Below are 21,890 nucleotides of genomic sequence, written 5' to 3'. Positions count from 1 at the left end.
CGGTTTTAGCTACACTCCCTGACAAGGAAACACCACCGACAGAGGGGACAGGTCAAGACAGGGCCGAGTCGGGACCAAGGCCACGTTCTCCTACAACGGAGATCACTCAGTTCCCCTATTTTGGGCTTTACGCGAGAACAAGGTGCTTAGAATCCAGGGCCCAAAAGCCCATGATAAAATAGTAAGACTGTAACAGTCACGGCAGGGGCGGGGCGGTGTTTCAGGTCTAAGGCTTTCAAGGACACTGTGCATGTCAGAGACGGGCCACCGGCAGAGGGGACGCAGGGGACCATGTCCCGCAAGGAGAGTGGACACCAGAATTGCAAATGAAGGACTCGTCCGCAGCAGGAGCTTGAAGTCGCTGTGTCTGTGAGCTCTCACACACACACACACACACACACACACACACACGCAGAAGTACATCACCGTGTCCCACCCTCGTCTCCCGCAGTGAACCAAGGGAGGGACCGCGTGAGGGACAGGCCAGGGCCCCCGGCCCACCTGCTGTCGCTTTTCAGGGGACCGTTTACACACCAACAGGCTCTTACTTGATGTGTTCCTGGTGCCCAGACCCCTTCACGGTTTTGGCCCCCCATCTCTGCTCTTTCTCGCTCACGTCGTTCTGAAAAGAAGAAGACACGATCAGCGGACTCCCCACGGCCCTGGGGACCCGCGGAGGGAAGCCGCTTTCGGGAGCAGCACAGCAGCGACAGGACGGAGGCTCGTACCACAAAGTCGGGGTCGGTCTCCCAGTCATCAGCGCCCCCGTCGTCCTGGGTGATGGACACGGCGTGGCCTGCCGAAGCCTTCCACATCTGGAAGAGCAGTGCGCAGAGTCACGGGGGCTGAGCGGGCGGCCCCCCGCACCCCAACTGCAACCCAGCTCCGGGGTGGCCTGCCCCGCACGGACCCCGACACGAGAAAGGAATGAAAGAGAATGCTGCGCTTCTAGCCCTGTTCTCAGAGGGCATCTGCAACGCTGTCAGAATGTGCCGCCTCAGTTCAAGTGAGAACATCTTCGGGAAAATAAAAACATCAGGCGTGCGCTTACTTCGTGAAGACCCCGTCCCTCCCGCAAAGAAACAAAAGGAAACAGACTACCCGTTTTGCTTTCTAGTGCTCAGTGGACATGCAAGTGCTCCCTTGGCTCGGACTCCGGCAAGAGAATAAATGTTCCACGTGATTTACGAGGGTCCCTCACATCCACCGGGGGACGCAGCCAGGACACCAACTGCCGACCCTTCCTGCCCCAGGCAGCCCGAGGACGGGAGGTGGCCTTTCCGCCCCAGCGATGGTTTCACCTGGCACAGAGGATGACGGCTTCACGGCGGGGCAGCAGTGGCTTTTCCTAACCACAAAGGTAAACTCTAACCTTTCAACCCTTAATGGTGCCAAGAGAAAACCAGGTCTGAGAACAGCGGGTCCGTCTTCCCCAGAAGCACTCAAACAATTCCCCCGAGCCAGGAGGCACCTGGGAGAGGATTTTAACTCGATCAACCGAAAGCTTCTGTGGCTTTAACTCAGACAGGACCGAAGCCCCTCAGGAGCCCGAGAACCTCCCGTCCGGATCCGCCCCTGACCCCAGCTCTGCTGGGCCTCAAGTCCAAACTCAAGGTGGTAGTGAGTGCTGTCATATGCCAGCACTCTCAAGTTCCCAGATGCGACTCCGGTCACTGTCACCTGAGCCGGAAAGTTTGCTCCTGGGTAAGGCAGGACCAACACAGTCCCTTCAAGGCCAACGCGAACCCAGCTCTCCTCTGTCCGGCTGTCCCAGGCACGGCAAGCACTTCCCAGATGTAATCTGCTTTTGACACGAGTTTAGCGAAAAAACAGACTAAACGCTCAGTCCTGGGAGGAGCAACCCGATGTGCCCCGTCCCCTGCGCCCACGTACAAACGCAAGGACAGCCGCCTGAAAATTCGTTTGCCCACAGTCTGCCTCTCCCAGTCAAACGTGCCCCGTATGTCACCACAGTAGAAAGGGGCCACAACTGTGGGACGTCAGCTGCCCAGGGGTCCAGCCACTGAGGACACAGTCACGCAGAAGGACAGGGTTTCTGGGGAGGGCCAGTGCGGCCACCTTTCCCCCTCAGGCAAAGGTGAAAGGGGTCTTTGCTGCTGCTGTCCTGGACGCAGGCGGAGAACACAGCAGAGCCAACCTTCACGGGTCCTTCTGGAAGCCGGCCTCCTGCGGGCAGGGTGAGCACTGGCCCCTGCCTCCTGCGGGCAGGGTGAGCACTGGCCCCTGCTTCCTGACGCCCTGCCTGGCAGCTCCTCCCGCCCTCCACAGCACAGATCCAAGAGGCCAGATGGCTCCTCCCAGAACAGAGAGGCTTCCAGAGACTTCTGGAACCCCCTTCTCTTTCACCCGCAGGCAACACTGGAAACTGGGCTGACTCACTTTACTTATTTCTAAGTAATCTCCACACCCAACGTGGGGGTCCGAACTCACGACCCCAAGACCCCAAGTTCAAGAGTCGCATGCTATTCTGACGGAACCGGCCAGACGCCCCTTGACTTGACTTTTTAAGCAACATTTCCTCCAGAAAATGATGGTCCCCACCTCTGCAGACCCAAAGGGAGACCACCCACTCCCCTCCTTGCCCGGGATCCACCCCGACAGTCCGAGGCGAGACAAGGGGAGACGCTCACGGGGCACAAACCTTTCTTTCCGGCTGGCGACGAAAGGCTGCTCAGGGGTCCCTGTGGAAAGCCAGTGCTCCTGCGAGGAACTTCCAGCATTTGGGAGTGACTCTGTCTGCGAAAACACGAAGGGCAGAGAGCTCAGAAGCGGCCGGTCTGCGCAGAGCCGGCGCACAGGTCCTTCCGGGAAACTCGGACATCGAGGCTTCGTGAGGAAGCCCGAGAGGAGGACGTTCGCGGCTGACGCACGTAAAGCTCCACTTTCAGACACACTGCGAAAATACAGAAAACAGCAAAGCTTCGCAAGACTCACAGCCGCGCGGAGCTGCTTCCCCGAGCGAACGGAGACCACCGCGGCCACCGCGCACAGACGGATCCTGTCGGCCACGATCCGGACACGTCTCCGTTTTTTGCTCCTTCTAAATTATGACTGCTCAAAATCCTAAAATCCTATTACTGTGAGTTTAAGAAAATAATAACATAAGGAAGACTCTGAAGGGATCGTGCGTGCTGGAGACAAAAGCCGCGCGGTGACGGTCACCGGCCTGAGAAGGGGCGGCGCTTCCGATGGAGGGTGGGTTACCGGCAGCACCGGGATCGGGACTCCAGCGCCTCGGGCCACCGACGCACCACCTTCTCCACCACCCTCTCCCGAGACAACAACGCCCACCAGCACTGTACTGCCAGACGTCCCAGAGCCGAGGAATCTGGTCCCCTGCGCCTAGAACAAGTCCTTCAGAAGCACCAGCTGCCTGCCTCGGCACCCAGCCTGGTCCCACGTCAGGAACTGGACGCCTGATGCTTTGCCAGCCTTCCCTACACTCCCTGTTGTGTTCCTGACGCTACTACTCACCCCTCCTCTCTTTTCAGTCCCCTCTGGAGACCCTAACTTCTGTAGGCTGCTTAGTACGTGCTAAGGGCTGAGGTTATTACCGTAATTAGTGAACACGTGTAAAAATCCACCCAAGGGCGGCCAGGGACAGACCCAAGTCCACACTTACCCCCCCCTCAAATTTTTCAATTAAAAAAAAAAAAATCACAACAGTAACTGAGAATGTAAAAGCCTGGGTCTTTTTTTGGACCCAAAGATAATCTCTCTGGCGCCCTACCTCACACCATATACAAACACTAACCCCAAAACAGGTCAGAGATCACACAAATCTAAGCTTCCATTATTAAACTGTCACAAGAACACGTCAGTGTAGATTTTCATCACCTTCAGTTTGGCGACAGCTCTTAGATGACACCAGAAGCACAGGGGAGAAGAGGAAAGAACAGAGAAATTGGACAAAACTGAAAGGTTTTGCTTCAAGAGACACCGGCAAGAGACTCAGGACCATTCCCAGAACGGGAGGAAACAATGTTTCCAGATCATATACCCGAAATAAAGAACTCAGTGGACTCAACAGCAAACAGGACAATTAGCCATGTTGTAAAACCGGGTGGAAGTATCTCCAAAGAGGAGTAAATGGCTGCTGAGCTCACACAAGAGAGGATGGAGCATGGCGGGGCAGGAAATGCAAATCAAACCCCCAAGTGGGCTGAGGCTGAAACAAAACACCAGACAGAGTGAGGCAAGTGAGGCGGGGTGCAGTGCTGGTGCGAAGGCAAACAAGTAACAGAGCCACGGGTCAGCGAAAGGTGACACAGAGTCACCACTGGCCCAGCGGTCCCCACCCCCAAAGGAAGGCCCAAGAGAAAGAAAAATTTATGGCCCCACAAAACCTCGCATGGGAACGGTCGGGCAGGATCCTTCTTTAGGGCCAGAAAGCACGAACAAGGCCAGCGCCCACGTGATGCAGCAGGTCCACGTGACCCACTCGTGCTGGAATGTTATCTGGCAACGCGGAGGGACCTGACCACCCGCTACAGCACGAGCCACTCTTGAGAACACCCGAAGGGCAAGAAGCCAGAGACAAAACCCCACGTATCAGCCAATCTCCTTCGCATGAAATGTCCAGAACTGACAAGTCTAGGGAGACAACAGTAGATCGGTGGTTACCTATACTGGAAGGAGGGAACAGGGATCCTTTTGAGGGGATAAAATTACTCTCAAGTGGACTGTGCTGATAGTTGCACAAGTCAATGTGTTACAAAACGACTGAATTGTTCCCTTTAACTGGGTGAATTATATGGTGTATGAATTGCACCTCAGTAAAACTGTTACCAAAATACACCCCTCACCATCAACGGACCTTCCTTGCAAACGTCACACGTACTCATCAAGACCGCACAAGGGTGACATCACCAAGCGCCACCATATAAACGGAGGGGAACACTGTATGGGACAAAGTTCTAGATGACGGGACAGAGCTGGCTTCCCATTAAGGTCACTATGGCCAGCGCAGCAGAGCAGGAGACTGAACCAGAAGGCCCTAGCTGTGTGCACAGCCAGCCACTCCTCACACCGCACTCCCCACAGAAAAGCCCCTGGCGCCTGGGCTTGCTTCCGCACCAGCCCGCACCCCCACAAACCTGAAAGACTAGGCCCGGGGCTGGAGCCCACATCCTGCGGCCGCTGCGGATGCCTGGCATCCTGCACCACCAGGCCGTCCCGGTGCTCCCCAGCCAGTCCCGGTGCTCCCGAGGACTCAGGCCTTCCACCACGCCTTTTTTGAGCACCTCCCTGAGCACCTCCCTGGGCCGCCCCGCACCCAAAAAGTCTGAATCACCCATCCGAACCACTCCGACGGATTTAAAGATAAGCCCCTCAAAATGACCCACCCAGAAGTCAGCTGCAGCCACTGGGAGACAGAGGATCAGAAACAACCCTGCAGCCCCCTCGCTCTTTACCCTTATTCCAGAGCACGGGAAAGCGGCCTTTAGGGCTCTTCCTGCTCCAGGGGAAATCTGGGATTGGTTTTCTCAGACAGACCCGGCTGCCTCCAAGCACTGGGGCAGTGACTCACCCCACAGTCAGAGGGAGTCAGGGACAACAGGGGCCTGTCCAAGGCACAGCCCTTCCCAGCCCTGGGCCCACCGGGCCAGACCAGATGCCAGAACGCAGGGGGTTAACCCCTGACAAAGCACAGCGCGGCCAAGTCCACGCAGCCCAAATGGGGCGCTGGCAGGGCGGTCTCTGGGAGGGACGCCCACTCAGGATGCCTCCCGAGCTGCGGTCAGCGGAAAATGGGATTCCTCCCCCAGAGGCCCCACTCCCCCAGATTCCTGTCTCAGGAAGCCCTGTCCCCGGTTCTCCCGGCCCTCCAGCGGGGCGATCGAGCTCCCAGAATATTCAAGAGACGGAAACCCAACCACCAGCCCAAAAGAACCTTTCTGGTGGCTTCCAACACCCCCAGAGGAGGGGCTGCTCCAAATTTAGAGCCTCTCGACCGGCCGCAGCAGCGCGTGTCGCTGCATTCCCACTGACCTGATTGCAGAACTTCCCGGTAGGTGCCCCCGGCTCCCGGGCCCTCCTCGCCCGACCCCGGCCCCTCCTCGCCCGACCCCGGCCCTCCTCGGGCTCCAGGCCTCCCTCCCGGCCCGACCTCGGCCCTTCCCCGGCCTCTCCCCACCAGACCGCGCCCCTCGGAGCCCGGCCCCGCCCCGCCGGACCCGGGCCCACCGGACCCCGGCCGACCCGACCCCGGGCAGACGCCCGGTCTCCGTCCCCCGCGCTCACCCCCCGGCCCGGGGGCCCAAGCTCGCCGCACTCAGACCGACGACCCCCCGGCCCTCCTCCCCGCAGCCCCAGCCGCTCCCGCTCCGGGCCCGCGCCCTCCTCCCGCGCCCCCCGCCCCCGCCCGCAACCGCGAGCGGAAGCGCGGCGAGACCGCAGCGACCGCCGCTTCCTTCCCGTTCCGGAGCTGGCGGCGCCCAGGGCAGCCGGCAGAGGAGCCGGGCCCCCGCCCTGCAGCCCGGCCGAGGGCGCCGCGCTCGCTCACCGCGGCCCGGCGTCCGTCGCTCCCGGCCCGGCCCTGGCCCCGCCGCGCCCGCGGCTCCCGAGCGCCGGCTCCACTTCCGGTTCCGCGGCGGGGGCGGGGCCGCATCCGGGTCCCGGCGAGGCCCCGCCCCGCGCCCTCCGGAGAAGGGGGGGGCGGGCTGCGGGCGCCCTGGGAGCCGGGCGCGGAGTAGCGCAGGCCCGAGCCGCCTCCCGCGCCCACGTGGCACCGGCCGCGCCCTCCGCCGGCGGCCGCGCGAGCTCGGCCCGAGCGTGCGGGCGACTCCCTGCGGAGCGAGTGCGGGGCGCGCTCGGCCTGCGCCGGGGCGGAAGCGCCCAGGGCGTGCGCTGGGATCCCGGGCACTGCCCGGGTGAGAAGGGGAGATGCGCCAGGCCAGGTGGACTCCCAGGAGGGGGCTGCAGGGGTCAGTCAGCGAGGGGACGCATCCTCGTCCACCCGTCCACCCACCGTCCTTCCTTCCGCCCGCCCAGCCACGCGTCTCCATCCTCCACGCGCCCCCCCATCTGCCCGCCTCCATCCACGACCCGCAGCTTCCGCCCACCGACCCCCGCACCGGAGCATCCACGACCCGCAGCTTCCGCCCACCCACCCACGCACCGGAGCATCCACGACCCGCAGCTTCCGCCCACCGACCCCCGCACCGGAGCATCCACGACCCGCAGCTTCCGCCCACCGACCCCCGCACCGGAGCATCCACGACCCGCAGCTTCCGCCCACCGACCCCCGCACCGGAGCATCCACGACCCGCAGCTTCCGCCCACCCACCCACGCACCGGAGCATCCACGACCCGCAGCTTCCGCCCACTGACCCACGCACCGGAGCATCCACGACCCGCAGCTTCCGCCCACCCACCCACGCACCGGAGCATCCACGACCCGCAGCTTCCACCCATGCACCGGAGCATCCACGACCCGCAGCTTCCGCCCACCCACGCACCGGAGCATCCACGACCCGCAGCTTCCGCCCACCCACCCACGCACCGGAGCATCCACGACCCGCAGCTTCCGCCCACCGACCCACTGGAGCATCCACGACCCGCAGCTTCCGCCCACCCACCCACGCACCGGAGCATCCACGACCCGCAGCTTCCGCCCACCCACGCATCGGAGCATCCACGACCCGCAGCTTCCGCCCACCCACGCACCGGAGCATCGTCCGTCGCCTCCGCCCCTCCTTCCGCTCTCCATTCACCCACCCGTCCACCATCGGTGCACCCGGAGAAGGCCACATATGTAGCAAGCACAGAGAGTCAGCAGGATAAACATGGACCTTGTCCTCAGGGCCCTTCCAGCCTAGAAGGGAGGTCAGGCATCATCACAGGGACACATAATTAGGAAACAAGATAAATGCTATGAGAAAGTCAAAACTGTTGTGAAATTGTACTGGGGCGGGGGGCGCCTGGGTGGCTCAGTCGTTAAGTGCCTGCCTTCAGCTCGGATCATGATCCTAGGGTCCTGGGATGGAGCCCCGCATAAGGAGCCCCTGCTCGGCGGGGAGTCTGCTTCTCCCTCTCCCACTCCCCCTGCTTGTGTTCCCTTTCTCTCTGTCTCTCTCTGTGTCAAATACATAAATAAAACATTTTAAAAAGAAAAAAAATTGTACTGGGGAGAATTTGGGACCTTAACTCACCCAGGAGATCAGAGAAGGATTCTTTGGGGCAATTAACATTTGCACCAAGATGTGAAGGTCAGTAGAAGTAAGGAGATCAGGAGGGAAGAATTTTCCAGGCGCAGAAAACAACGAGGACGAAGGCCCTGAGGCAGAGGAACCAAAAAAAGTTGGGTAGAAAAAGTACAGGGGTGAAGCACGGCAGTGGGATCGGCGGGGCACAGCAAGGACTCGGTCTTTATTCTAAAATAAATGGGAAGTCCTTAGAGGAAGTTAAGCAGAGAAGAGACATCATAAAGTTTCGATTATAATGAGATCCCTCTAGCTTCTCTGTGGGGAATCGATGGAAAGATGGTCAGGTAAGAGCCTAGGACAACCAGGTAAGGCAAACTTGGGGTAGCAGGTAAGGTGGGGAGAGTGAGAGTAGATACAAGAGACACTGAGAACGTTAAATTGTCAGGTTTGGATGGATTAGGGGTGGCAAAGGAGATGTCAGGTGTCAAAGGATAATTTTAAAACATAAAGTGACTTTCCTACACATATACCCGTACGATGAACACATGTCAAAGATGTTATGTAACTTCATAATGAATGAAGCAATAAGGCGTTCCAGCTTTTCAAGGAGAAGCCAAGGGACCACTGAAATGAATATGCAAAACCAATCTATCCACAGGGCAAGAGTCAACTGTATTTCACTACATTCGGCTAAGTTGTGTATCTACGGACAAGAATTACTTGCACTGCTGTCTGATTTCTTCAGAGGTATGAGAGAGTGTGAGCAAAAACTCTAGCCCATGGAATCAAGCGATTACCAGAGGCCCCTGAGTTCTGCTGAAAATTTTCCGATAATCACTTTTGTCATTCCGAAGTATGAAATCCTTCCTTACAGAAGGATGGCCCAGCCTCTTCGCAGATGCTCAGACAAGGAAGACGGAGGGAGGTGGGGTGGGGGAAAAGAGAAGCACCCAGAGGAGGGGTCCCAGTCGCAATACGGATTTGGACATGGCACATGGGAGGCACCATCAAGTTGAGGCTCAAGAGAGGAAGATGCGTCTTCAGCCCGGGGTTGAAAAGTAAGCAGAAGGATGTAAAAAATGCTGGGAAAGGGGTCCGAGGATCAGGGAGTCAAGCAGAGGTGCAGAGGTGGGACAGAAGCAGACGTGCACGGGGAACAGCGGGGGTCAGAGAGAAAGAAGTCAAGGGTTCCTCCTCTTCCATCATTACTGCAGCCCCGACGGCGCTGGGTGAGGTGCCCGCAAAGGGACTGGACTCCCGTCTGCGGCGTCTTCCCTGGAGGATTGCACTCACTGAGGACAAGAATGGGTCCTTCCACGCAAAGACTGTGGAGGTCGTGGCCCCGACGACAACCCTAGCTCCCCCACCGACGAGCTGCCCGGCTGTGGACAGCCGCGGTGCGTGTCCCTGCCTCGGTCTCCCCAGCCGTGCAGCCAGCACCCGCGTCCCGACCTTGTAATAGGAGGACCGAGTGTCGTTCTCTGAGCCCCGGGCCGGGCATGCGGGTGCCTCGCGCGTGGGCCCCCAGGGGATAGGCACAGGCGGAGGGAGTCGGTGAGGCCCGGGAACAGAGTCTTAAGCAGAGATGGAGGCAAGCGTCTGCCTTGGGCTCAGGTCCTGATCGCCAGGCCCTGGGATGAGCCCCCGTGGGGCTCCCTGCTCGGCGGGGAGCCTGCTTCCCCCCTGCCCCGGCCCCACCCCGTGCTCATGCTCTCTCTCAAATAAGTAAAATCTTCTTAAGAAGGCAGAGACGGAGATGCTAGAGGCTGGCCGACACCCCAACTCCTGAGGCCTCACAGCGGGGGGCGCCTGCGGGCCTGGGGCGACGGTCCCGCGCTCCCCGGTTCGCTCGGGAGCGCGCAGGTGCTCCGCTCCGCACCCGCCGTTCCAGCCCCGGTCCGCGCGCGCGCCTCGCCCGGGAGCCTCGCCAGGGAGCCGCCCACGACCTCGGGCTCAGCCAGTCAGCACTGCGCACACCGCAGCCGGCCGGCGCTGATCGGCTCGCGCCGGGGCTTCAACCCGGCCCAGTGGGGCTTCACCAGGGAATCCGGGCGCGCCCCCCGGGAAGGGCCGCCCCTGCGGACGTGAGGGCCCGGCCCGGGCGGCGGGGCGCGTGGGCCTCCGGCTCCGGTTCTCCGCGGCTGCGGTCCGGCGGCGGACGGGGCGCCCTTCTGGCGCAGCGCTCCGAGCCCGCACGCCCCCGCACGCCCCCCGGCCGCCCGTGGCGGTCCCCACCGGAGTGCGGCCGGGGGCCGGGGGCCCTCCCTGGAAGGCGCGGGGCGCCCCGAGCGGGCGCGCACCTGCTGGGGCTGCTGCGCCCTCGCGGCGGGCGGGGCCGCGCTCCAGAGACTCGCCGTCCGTCTCGGCCGCGGGGGAAGGCGAGCTGCGACCCCGCCCGCACCCCTTCGGGCTGCGCTGCAGAGCGGCCCTTCCTGCGCCCTCCAGCTCGTGGCTGCGTCGCGCCGCTGGCCTCCGACCCCTGCCCCGGACCGCGGTCCCCGAGCCCCCGCTGCCCCGCTCGAGGAGGGGTGGGACTGCGTTCCGGGCCCGGCGGAGTAACCCGGGATAAGCTCTCCAGCCCTCGCCGAGCCCCACCTTTGGCGCAGGAGGGAAGATCCACGTGCAAGGGATTAGGGCAGGGACTTACCGGTTTTTCCCCTAAAGATTTTGTAAGATCTCGCTGCCCGTGGTGGCGCTTGAACTCACAACCCGAAGGTGGGGAGTCGCTTCCTTCGGGGACTGAGGCAGCCAGGCGCCCCTGGATTTACTTTTTGGAGGCCACCATCCAGCCCACCACAAAGGCCCCTAAAAATGTTTTATTTTAAAGATTTACTTATTGGTGGGCGAATTAGAGTGGGGGGAAGGGCAAAAGGAGAGAAGCAGACCGGGCTCTGCCAGAGCCCTAGCCGGGCTCCCATCTCAGGCCCCCCAAGATGGTGACCTGAGCTGAAATCAACAGTCAGACCCTTAGCCCGCTGAGCCACCCAGGGGGCCTGAAAAATGTTTGAAAATCAGAAGGAAAAAGATTGAAATTTTAAGTTGAAGAACATATTTGTAGTTGCTATATTCATTTTGATACCAATATATTTGTAAAAATAAAATTTTCCCCCAGAGTAAAGAGCCTACAAAGTGAACAGAGCCCCTGAAAATGAGAATTCTGACCAGCTCACAAGGAGCCCAAGTCCCACAGTGAAGTGAGACCTCACCCTCACCGATAATGGCTGCGCCGTTCCTGTGCGTCCTGGAGCGCCCGGGAGCAGCCGTCTGCTGGCCTGGCTGGGTTCGACTCTTAGCGCACAAGTTGTTATTACCAAACCTGTGCACTTGAGTATTGTCTTCATGCTAAGGGCTCATGGCCAAGAAATTGTTTTTGCTAAATTAAGAACAGGTTACCTAGGGGCACCTGGTGGCTCAGTGGGTTAAAGCCTCTGCCTTCGGCTCAGGTCATGATCCCAGGGTCCTGGGATCATCGGACTTTCTGCTCAGCAGGGAGCCTGCTTCCTCCTCTCTCTGCCTGCCTCTGCCTACTTGTGATCTCTGCCTGTCAAATAAATAAAAATCTTAAAAAACAAAGAAACAAAACACCAGGTTATCCACAAAATAATTCATCTCTTACTCTCTCTGTTCCAGGGACAATAGTGATCGCATGGAGGACCCAGGTGGGTCATGGCGGGGGGAGGGGCAGTTTGCAGCTGAAGCTGACCCCTGAGACCTCCAGGAACCACGCTCTGTGCTTCTTTGCAAGGGGACTGGCCTGGTGTCTGGGTCTCTGTCCCAGAAAAGCGCGGAGGGAGTGGCTTACAAACAATAGAAACTTCCCTTCCCAGAGCTCTAGAGGCTGGAAGTCCGAGATAGGGCACCCGCAGAAGTGGTGTCAGGGGAGAGCCGGCTTCCTCATTCACAGAAGCCACCTTCCCAGTGGGCCCTCTCATGACACAGGGGCAAGGGAGCTCTCTGGGGCCCCTTTACAAGAGCAGCGGCATGAGGCCCCCCCGCCCACAGGACCTGAGCACCTCCCGAAGTTCCCACCACCAAACACCATCACGTCCTGCATTAGGTTCAGTACATGAGTTTCAGGGGGACACAAGCGTGCCATCCGCAAGGGCGGCCTAGCTGTGTCTCCCGTAGAGACCGATGGAGTCTGCGTCTCTAGCCTCTTGCATCCTGGCTGGGCTTGGGACCTGCTGTCAGCACAAGGTGGCAGGAAACAACGGGGTATGAGTTCTGTGGACAGCATTCAAGGGCTCTAGCCCTGGGGCCCCCTTCGTTTCGGATCTTGCATTTCTGGAGCCGGAGGAGGCCCTGCAATGACGCACCCCGGTGGGCGGTGAGCAGGCCACGAGAGCAGGAACACGGGTCCCCTGGACCTGCAGGTCGCACGAGCCCGTGGTCCCTGGCACATGGGGGCAACCGGGAGAGACCAGCCAAGGGGCCACCCAGGTTGGCAATCCAGCAAATCAAGAGAAACAGTAAATCGTTGTTTCTTTACCATGAAGCTCTAGGGGGGGTACAGGGAAGAATCCACGGCAGATGGAAGTCTGGGGGGGGGGGTTGGACGAAGACCACATACAGACAGACAGAAGGTCGCAGAACAGTCCATGTGGGACACGAGGTTCCGGTCATCTGCTGCCATGTAAGAAGGCACCCCACGAGTTCACGAGAAGAACCAACCCTCATACCATGCTGGCACGTTGGGGATCATGAGTGCGGACGGGGTGCAGGGCAGCGGCTCATGTCCTTTCCAGTGGAGAGTTGGCGGGGCTGGCGCGGACGCTCGGCCGGATGTCTGGGAACTTGGTTCTCCCTGTTGGGGGAGATTGTCATGCCTTTTCTCCGGCCTGTCATTGGGGACCGGGCTGTCCAGTGTGGCTCCCTCACTTATGAGCCGGGACATACCGTGGGGTGGGAGGAACCTCTGGGGTCTCACCGTTCACGGCGCCAACGTGGGGCTCTCTTGGGCTCCCTTACAGCGTGGGGGTTGGTCTCTGGGCGGTTGGATGTCTACTAGGGAGCTGGTTTCCAGAAGGCTGCTGATGGCCTCACTGCAGTGGTCCCCGAGTGTTCCCTCTGCACATTCCCGTGGTCAACCAGTACCCAGGCTTAAGGCGGGGTGGGGGGTGGATTAGACTCCACCCCAGACGGGAGTTGTCACAAAGGACCTGTAGCCCATCGCACCCGGGACACACTTCTCCAAGTGTGGTATGTCGCCGCTCCCTGGACGCATCCCGCCTTCACCCGCCATCAACCCAGACGCCCCTTCACTGGTATTATCTCCCAGCCAGTCCCAGGCGCCATTTCGTCCATAAACCCTGGGGAGCACAGTGGTACCCCGTGCCCGCCGTGCTGTAAGCCCAGCAGTCCACTTGGCTGCCAGTAAATGATGCTAACTTCTCATCCCCCTCCAAGAGATGCCAGTAGTAGGTGAATCCTGACTGGTGAGCCGGGAGCCCCCACGAAGCACGTGTTTCTTAGGGGAAAGGCGGGAGGAGAGGGGCAGGGGCGGCCGCGGCCGGGCAGGGAGAGGAGCAAGGACAGCGGCCGCTGCTGTTTTCCTTGGAATTGAAGGGGCGCCGGGGGGCTCGTTGGTTGGACGACTGCCTTCGGCTCAGGTCATGATCCCGGAGTCCCGAGATCGAGTCCCGCATCGGGCTCCCAGCTCCGCGGGGAGTCTGCTTCTCCCTCTGACCTTCTCCTCGCTCACGCTCTCTCTCGCTGTCTCTCTCTCAATAAATAAATAAAATCTTTAAAAAAAATTTAAAAATTTTTAATTTGAGGAGAGCATGCTGGGCTGTGGAGCTGAAGCCAGGAAGCCGCGGGCTGGTGGCCGCCCCTCATGGCGAGGAGAGAACTGTGTTCTGTTGGCTTCCTCAGAAGAGGGCCGGCGAGACCCATTGAAAATAATGCAAGATGGGCCCCCCTCGGACCCGGCCGCAGGACAGCGGGCACGTGCGGGAAATCAGGACACCCTGCACAGCTCCGTCTGCACTGGTGCACCCCGAAATCCGTCCATGGGTGCCCCCTCAACCATGTGGCTGCCACCTGCAGCCTCCACTGCAGGACCCTGGTGCCCAGGCGGGCGCTGCCTCCTCCCACCAGCAGGCAGGACTGTTAGCTGTGATCACACTCTCCCTGGCACCTCCAAGTGGCTGCCCAGAGCAGGCCCCCCCACAATAACCTCCAGGGGGTTATTGGAATAGCTTTTTAATAGGGCAGAGTCCCCCCAGGCCCCCAGCCCGGCCGTCACCAGTCTCTGGCCAGGCGATACTCGGCACACTCAAGTTCAAAGCTCAACCACGAGTAAATCTGTCTTCGTGCCCCTTCATGATTTTGTGTCCTCTGCTCTCCTCTGGCCAGACCCTGGGCTGCTCCCTCCCCAAATCTCAGCTCAGCAGCAACCTGCTCTTGGCTCTTGGCTCTCTGGCTCTCCGTACCTGGGGACAGTCCTGTTCGCTGGGAGGGTGGGGCCCGTCCTCCCTACCCTGATGTCGCCATTAGAAACGTCCCGCAGTGAGGCGGGCGGACGGGTGGGCCCCCCAGCGGGCGGACGGGTGGGCCCCCCAGCGGGTGGACGGGTGGGCCCCCCAGCGGACCTCCTCCGTCCAGGCCTCCGGAACCTGTGAATGGGGCTTCCCCTGGAAAAGGGGTCTTTGTTGATGCAGCTACGTGAGGGAGCTTGAGCCCATCCTGGACCCCCAGGGAGGGCCCCTGACAGGTGTTCTAACGGGAGGCAGAAGGTACGAGAGGCCGGGAGAACAGTGCGGAGCTGGAGAGCCCCGTCCACCTGCACACAGGCCAGAGTTAGCACGTCGTGAGGACTAGAACCCAACCCCATGGTGCTTCAGAACACACGACGCAAAACAGGGAGGAGGGCTTAGGCCCAGCTGCGGGGAGGGCAGCGGCGGGAGGAGCTCCGTGGGAGCACGTGGGGCTAAGGGATGACGGAGGAGCCCTGGGACATCCGTGTGGGGAGGGGAGACCCCAGACGGGCAGCCAGGGGGCCTTCTCGGAGCCGCGGAACGTCCCAGACACCTGCTTACGGCTCTCTTTCTCAGCGGACGTTTGCTTTTTAGGCATAAATGGAATTGGCAAGGGAAATCTTTTTTTTTTTTTTTTTTTAAAGATTTCATTTATTTATCTGACAGACAGAGATCACAAGTAGGCAGAGAGGCAGGCAGAGAGAGAGGGAAGCAGGCTCCTTACTAAGCAGAGAGCCCAATGCGGGACTCAATCCCAGAACCCTGAGATCACGACCTGAGCCAAAGGCAGGGGCTTTAACCCATTGAGCCACCCAGGTGCCCCGAAAAATGTCATTATTATCCCCACCCCAATGGGGATCCAGTCTCCGGCATAGGGAGGGGGAACCATCAGAGTCGGCTAGCCCTAACCGCCCCCTCCCCTCTGCCCTGCACCACGCGGGTTCCCAGGGGCCACGAGAAGTATAAGGACGCAGCCCTGGGTACGGTCTCTGGTCACACGAGGACAGCAGCGGGAGAGGAAAGCCCAGGCAGACGACCGCCGGGAGATGAGAAAGCAGTGTTGAGGACGCACACTTGCACACGCACACGCTCCCTGGCCTCGCTGGGGCCCTGGAGGGGGCCAGGGAGATGTGAGTCTCTGTGCCTCCGGGACCCAGGGCACAAACACCGGGTACCCCTCTGGGTGACACCCGGGGCCTGCACATGCACCCTTGGGCTGTTTGGGTCTCCGAGCTGCTGTGCACACTAGACCCCCCCCCACCCCCCCGCGGGCCCACAGGGGACGCGCACAGTGAGTCGGCGACGCCCGGCCGCTGGTTGTCAGTATTCTTTATTGGCAGTGGAAAACGCTTCAGTACTGTATTGAAAGACAGCAATAAATAATACTGTGATAAAAATAGCTCAAAGTAGACTGTACAGACTTTGTTACATAGTCAGGAAGTTTCACAAAAGATTAATAGAAAAACATAGCGGTAACAGTGAATTGTACGAGTAAATGAAAAGCAGAAACCAAATGTAGAAAGACATGCCGTTTCCAGCGCTATCAGCGGCATAATAAATAACGCACCGTGGTCGGACACATTTCTTGCTGGCTTTTTAATATGCCCAGGAGAAAGGAAGAGTTACATTTGCTCCTTATACAATCCAAAAGGGCTATCTCATCAAAGTCTAAAAATGTACGACTAGGTCCATTCTTTAAACATGTTTACAAACAAATGTAAAAAGATGATTTACATAAGAACAGTAAGGCCTTGTTAGAGTTGCACAACATTATTTCCAGGACGGCGCCCTCCACCCCTGTGGGCACCCAGCTTGGGGGGGGCAGTGCTTCCTGACTGGTCCTCTGAGAGTCCTCGCCAGCGAGCTCCGCACCAGGAGGGCGCCCAGGAGCCCCCCCAGGCCCTCAGGATCCTCAGCTCGCCCCGAGCCCCCCCGGGGGGCGAGGCTATAGAGTCCAGGGGTCCTAAGAGATTCCCATAGTGTTCCGATAATCTTTCCAGTCCAAATTTTCCGAAGCTGATACTTAACACCAGATAGTTTAAATCTGTTCAGGCTGTGGAATAAACCTTTTCTTGCTAGAAAAAGTAGACTTAAGGTCAGTCATTAAAATATAACAGTTGCTTGAAATAGAGTCTGCTTCTTTCAAAATGATTGTTGTGGAGCTGGGTTCCGTTTGACAGCACACGTTGTGTCATGATGACTTTACGAGCGTGGAAAAATCCTCTCTGTCAGGGTTTATTAATAACAAATTAAGCAATGGTAATTACAATAAATGCACAATTTACAAAAGCCCTAGATTGGTTCTTGGGATTTATACATACAAGCATTACAGTACATTCATCTGAAAGACTAAAATTAGATAAAAGAACATGAATTGATTTGAAAGGATATTTATAGCCTGGATATACATGAAAAAGTCAGTAACTATGTAAATGAAGTCATAAGTTTACATAAATATAAGAAACATTAAATTCTAAAATATTTTCTCTATGGTATTCATGAATTTTTTGCTAATTAAAAACTCTGTAATAAAATATCTCACGGGTCCATATAACAAGTATTAACAGATTAAAGATTCCATTGAACTTTAAAATGTAGTCTTTGTTGGATTCAAAATGCTGCATAATCATCTGTAGAAGTAGTGCGGGTAAACTGGAAAATAAAAACAAAAGAATTATTAGCCTTTTCATCATTATTATTATTAACGTGTAACGTGTTATTTGTTTCAGGGAAAGAATCAGCCTGAAGACAAGCCGCGTGAGCAGCGGCTTCCAGGCTGGGCAGGTCCCAGCGCGCCTCCCTCCTGCAACCGGAGCTTCAGCCCCTCTGAGAAGTTCGGGAAAACATCGAGCTTTTTGCTTGTCAATGAGAATTCATTTTTGCCCATGTCTAAAAGTTACCAATTTTAAAAAAGGATGAAAAAACAGAATTTTGAAAAGGTTTTATTTTTAAGTAGCTCGACATCCAACGTGGGGCTCTAACCGGAGCCTGAGACCCAGAGCCGCACGCCCCTCAGACTGAGCCAGCAGGGAGCCCCCAGCAACCACACCTCCGGGCTGAGGGAGGAAACCCACATAAGAGCGAACAAAGCCACCGCCCACCCCAGGGCCCCCAGAGCAGGGGCAGGAGGCAGGGCTCCTGGGCCTGCACTGGAAATCTCAATCCACAAACTCAGCCCCTCTCAGGGCAACGCACTTGGCTTTTTGTTTCTTTGTGGTGTTTTTAGACCAGCCTCTTAGGGCACCCGGGGGGCTCAGTCAGTGAGGCGTCTGACTCCTGGTTTGGGCTCAGATCGGGCCCTCAGGGTCGTGAGATCGAGCTCCGCATCAGGCTCCACAGGCAGCGCCAAGGCCGGGAGAGGCTCGTGCACGCGGCCCCTCCCCCACCGCTCACACGCGTGTGCGCATGCGCTCCCTGCGCTCTCTCAAACTGGTCTTTAAAGCAAACCCCAGTCTCTCAGTGGAGAGGCTCTCAGCGCCGCACGGTGGGGCTGCCTCACGAAGCTTCAAACTTGGGGCCTATTTCACTCAGGACCACGGGTCTCCAGGGGGCTGGAGGCAGCGGCCTGGGGGGTGACGGCAGGTGCAGGTGGCCACCCAGGCGCCAGAGACCTGCTGGGGACAGCCCGCCAAGGGCCGGGTTCCCTCTCCTGTGCTGTCCTGCCTCTCCCCTCCCCGCACCCCCGGGAAGACAGGAGCTGACACCGGAGCCAGCAAGGACAGAAGTGCGACACCCTGTGTTGCTCACGGACCCGGGACACGGCGGCCAGTGTGTGCGGCACGCACGGTGGGCACAGGGGCTCGTGCGCACACTCCTGCGTGGGGCCCTGAGCTCCTGGGGCCGCCTCTCCCGGCTACTCACCCGCAGGAGGCGTCAGCAGGAGTAAGTCCTGACCGTGGCGGAATCCAGCCTCTGCGGTCCTGACACGCCGCCTGCTCCGACGGCCACGAGGGGAGGCGTGCAAACACAGCATGCGGTTAGTCTCAGAGCGGCACACACACGCACACACACACACACACATGCACACGCACATTCACACCCATAGCAGCGCCTACGGAGGTGCTCCCAGGGGACCTCCAAGCGGGAGGAGGGGAAATGAGTCACCAAGTAACCTTGTCCCCCCACCCCCTGAGCAGTCCAGGGCCCCCCGGGGCAGCAGGGGACAGGAGAGCAATTCTGCCACACTCATCTGCATTAGTAACAATCACGAACACGGTGACTTCGTCTCTCCTTAAAGCCTCCAGATTTACAGACTTTTCTTTCAGCCCTAAGTCTCCGTCCGTCCAGGGAGAGCGGGAGGCAAACAGCCCAGCAGTCAGCTGAGGTTCCCAGGCCGCTGCGGGGCGCCCAGGCCCGTCCCGAGGCCCCGCTCTGGCCATCTGTCCCAGAAGGACGGCCCTGCTCTCCCGGCAGCAGGTGCGGGACTGCGCTCAGGAAACCCAAGCCCAGCGCCCCTTCCTGCGGCAGCGGCGGGCGTGCCTCCAGGTGCTCTGTGCTATGAAGAGCCCCCGTGCGGCTCGGCTGCGGGCTGCGGGCAGTCCCCAGCCCCAGCCCCGTCTCCCACAGGCGGCCCAGGAGCCCTGTTACTGACGTCCGCCCTGGGGCCGGGAAGCACGTGCAGGGAGCTGGGGCCCCGGGCCCCAAGCACCCCACGTTTCAGAAGCCAGGACGCCCACGGGACCCGAGTTACGCCTCCGGACTATGCGGGCAAGGGTCCCCTCCCGGGGCTGTGCTCCCTGTGCCTTTCTTGAGGCTCATGTTTCGTTCACCCGAGCTGCGATCCAAACGTCGCCAACGTTTCTAACAAGTCGGATGCGATTTGTGAAGCGAAGCTGTGAGGAAAGCAGGGGAGCAGGCCGACTGCCCCAGAAGCCGAAGGCCAAGTGACCACTAAAACCTAGAGAAACCATCTACAGGCTTCTTGAAGAAAAATGCTATTTTTTTCAAAAGACTGGGTTTTTCCCCCGTTAAGCATGTTGCTGAAGTCTGGCGAAGACATGCAGTGTTTTAAATGAAAACACCACCCAGTAAGCCTCCCTCACTCAAAGCTCAGCGAAGGCTTTCTGGAAACGGCTTTCCTCGGGGCTGTACGTGGGCAGCGAGAGCAGCACTCACAGCCCTCGGCACAGGCAGAGCGAGGGGCCGGGGAACCCGAACACCGCGCTGTGCGTCTACACCTGCGCCCTTCCCCGCAGTTGCCTAGCCCGCCCACCAAGTGTCACACGGGCCGACGGGTCGGGGCACGCAGGACACTCGCCAACCGCTTCCCATGAAGGACTCGCTGCCACAAGCCATCAGTGAGGAAGACGCTAGTGCAACAACCACTCTGCAGATGGGGACACTGAGGCACAGGGCTCAAGGTCATGCACCTCGCACGGGACAGAGCCCGATTCCAGCCCAGGCCGGGGAGTCTGGGCCTCCCTCTTGTCACTGAGTGGGACAGGGTCAGAGTGGAGCCATCCCTCTGCAGGCCACAGTCACGTCCTCACTAGCAGAGGGACCGTCCGGGGACCATCCTGATGTGACACGACGACCGTCCAGTCAGAGGACCGACAGGACCAGCCGTGCTCTGTGAGACCTCCTGGGGTCCCCGCTCCCTGCGCCACCCCCTCTTACAACGTGTCACGGCCCGGACAAGTGCAAGCAGGGACGGAGGTGGAGACCGCGCTGATGACAACGGACTAGTCGCTCCTCCCGCGCAGAGACAAGTCCCAGGGGTGAAGGACGTGGTGGGAAAGCTCCTGCCGCTCAGGACAGAGCTCCCCGGGCCGCAAGGACATGTCTCTGCACGCGTGCCGCTCAGCTTCCTCAGTCGGGAGAATGTGCTGCTGTTCGACCAGGTGTGATCGGAAAACGTGTCTGTGTCTGAACTTTCTACACAGCCATGAGGGTCAGTCTTAGAGCACGTGCGCGCTCTGCCTGTGCAGAAGGCTGCGAGTTCTGCTCTCGCGGCCCACATACAGCTCTGAGGAAAGCACTTTCCAGAAAGCCTTCCCTGAGCGTGCACGCAACTGCAGCCACACGCCCCCAAACTCCCAGCTCGGACCGCTGTTCGTGCCCCCTCCAGAGAGCGGCTCGTGCTGCCGGCCGTGGCCAGGGGAGCGTGGGGCATCACGTACCGTCCAGCTGCATCTTCTTTGGCTGCACAGAGGGCGAGGACAGAGAAGTGACCCGGAAGTTTGCGGGGAGAGTCTCTGCTGACCCAGCAGCTAAGCCACGAACGTCTTTTGGTCTGAACTTTTTCCTCCAGGAAGGTGCCCTCCTAAAGCTTTTATCGTCATCCTGGTAAATTAAAAGGCAGAAAGCAGGACTGCTTTTAAAATAAAGGACAAAATACACAGTAAAGTCACCATCCCTTTAAAATGTCCTTGTCACCGCAATTTTGTTCACGTGTATCTAACCCCATTCTTGATAACCTTTGGACTTCATGCCCGGACTGGGAACTTCTGGGAGCAAAAGGGAGCAGGGCCACCCTCATGCTGGGACCCCAGCTGGGCACAAATGAAGTCCTGGGCTTCCTGGGGGTGTGACTATCTGCCGCGTGTCGCTCCTTCTCCAGCAAAGATCACCTTCTAGCTCGGTAAGATACTATGTTATCGTCTTCAAAACAGTCTTCAGGCTGGGACAGGCCAGCGGGTCAGGTGTTCTGTTCCCGCCACACGCAAGTGCTCGCACGGCGATGAGGACATAACATGTCGTGGTGTGGGAGCACACGAGTCACGGGCTCGTACGATGAAACACGAACGTGTCCTGTGTTTCCAAATAAACTTCTGAACCTTCCACCAGGGCGCAAGGGGCCCTGGTTGAGGTGAGGTATCCAGCTGTCCCAAAACAACAGCTCAGACTCTCTTCCTAGACTGCAACCAATGCTTGCTTGCTTTTTTTTTTTTTCAATGCTTTCTGATGTGAAAAACATTTCTGAAGGGTATCAAAAATTAAATAGCAAAAATATAAAAAAAACCTCCCCATCTTAGTGAAAATACTGCTTTTGCATTAGCTCATTTGTTAATAAATTAAAAACAAAGCTTAACTCTTAAAGTAAAACTATCTCCACATTTGGAAGAGTCACCCAGACTACCTGGCTGCTACAAATATGCGAATTTATGTTGTTTTTTTTTATATTTACAGATTTTACTTTTAGGTTATTTCTGCACCCAGCGTGGGGCTCAATCCCACAACCCTGAGATCAAGAGGCTGGCACACGACCGAGCTGAGCCAAAAGGGCCCCCCCAAATATGAAGTTCAC

General features: G+C 58.6%; 2 protein-coding genes across 10 annotated transcripts in view; both read right to left on the bottom strand.

The window, feature by feature from the left end:
* Positions 1–6,631, bottom strand: part of CTTN (cortactin) — a 30,654-nt gene extending 24,023 nt beyond the window's left edge. For 4 of the 7 annotated variants that reach the window (XM_032360202.1, XM_032360207.1, XM_032360208.1 and 1 more), the window contains exons 1-4: positions 6,527–6,631; positions 2,663–2,757; positions 729–815; positions 549–622 (exon numbers count right to left, since the gene is read on the bottom strand). In XM_032360202.1, coding sequence (XP_032216093.1) covers positions 549–622; positions 729–815 — 161 coding nt within the window. In that variant the 5' untranslated portion in view covers positions 2,663–2,757; positions 6,527–6,631. Of the gene's footprint in view, positions 1–548; positions 623–728; positions 816–1,372; positions 1,472–2,662; positions 2,758–6,526 lie in introns of all 7 variants that reach the window. The other 3 variants (XM_032360204.1, XM_032360206.1, XM_032360205.1) reach the window with 3 other exon arrangements.
* A 9,327-nt stretch (positions 6,632–15,958) lies between these two features.
* PPFIA1 (PTPRF interacting protein alpha 1) overlaps positions 15,959–21,890 on the bottom strand; it is a 73,476-nt gene continuing 67,544 nt past the window's right edge. For 2 of the 3 annotated variants that reach the window (XM_032360196.1, XM_032360195.1), the window contains 3 exons: positions 20,764–20,926; positions 18,506–18,576; positions 15,959–17,296 (listed from right to left, as the gene is read on the bottom strand). In XM_032360196.1, the coding sequence (XP_032216087.1) occupies positions 18,518–18,576; positions 20,764–20,926 (222 nt within the window). In that variant the 3' untranslated portion in view covers positions 15,959–17,296; positions 18,506–18,517. The remainder of the gene's footprint in view (positions 17,297–18,505; positions 18,577–20,763; positions 20,927–21,890) is intronic. The other variant, XM_032360197.1, reaches the window with a different exon arrangement.

Source organism: Mustela erminea, chromosome 9 (genome assembly GCF_009829155.1).
Source record: "Mustela erminea isolate mMusErm1 chromosome 9, mMusErm1.Pri, whole genome shotgun sequence".
NCBI lineage: Eukaryota > Metazoa > Chordata > Mammalia > Carnivora > Mustelidae > Mustela > Mustela erminea.
The sequence above is the reverse complement of the archived record's forward strand: the minus strand, read 5'-3'. Positions and strand labels throughout refer to the sequence as shown.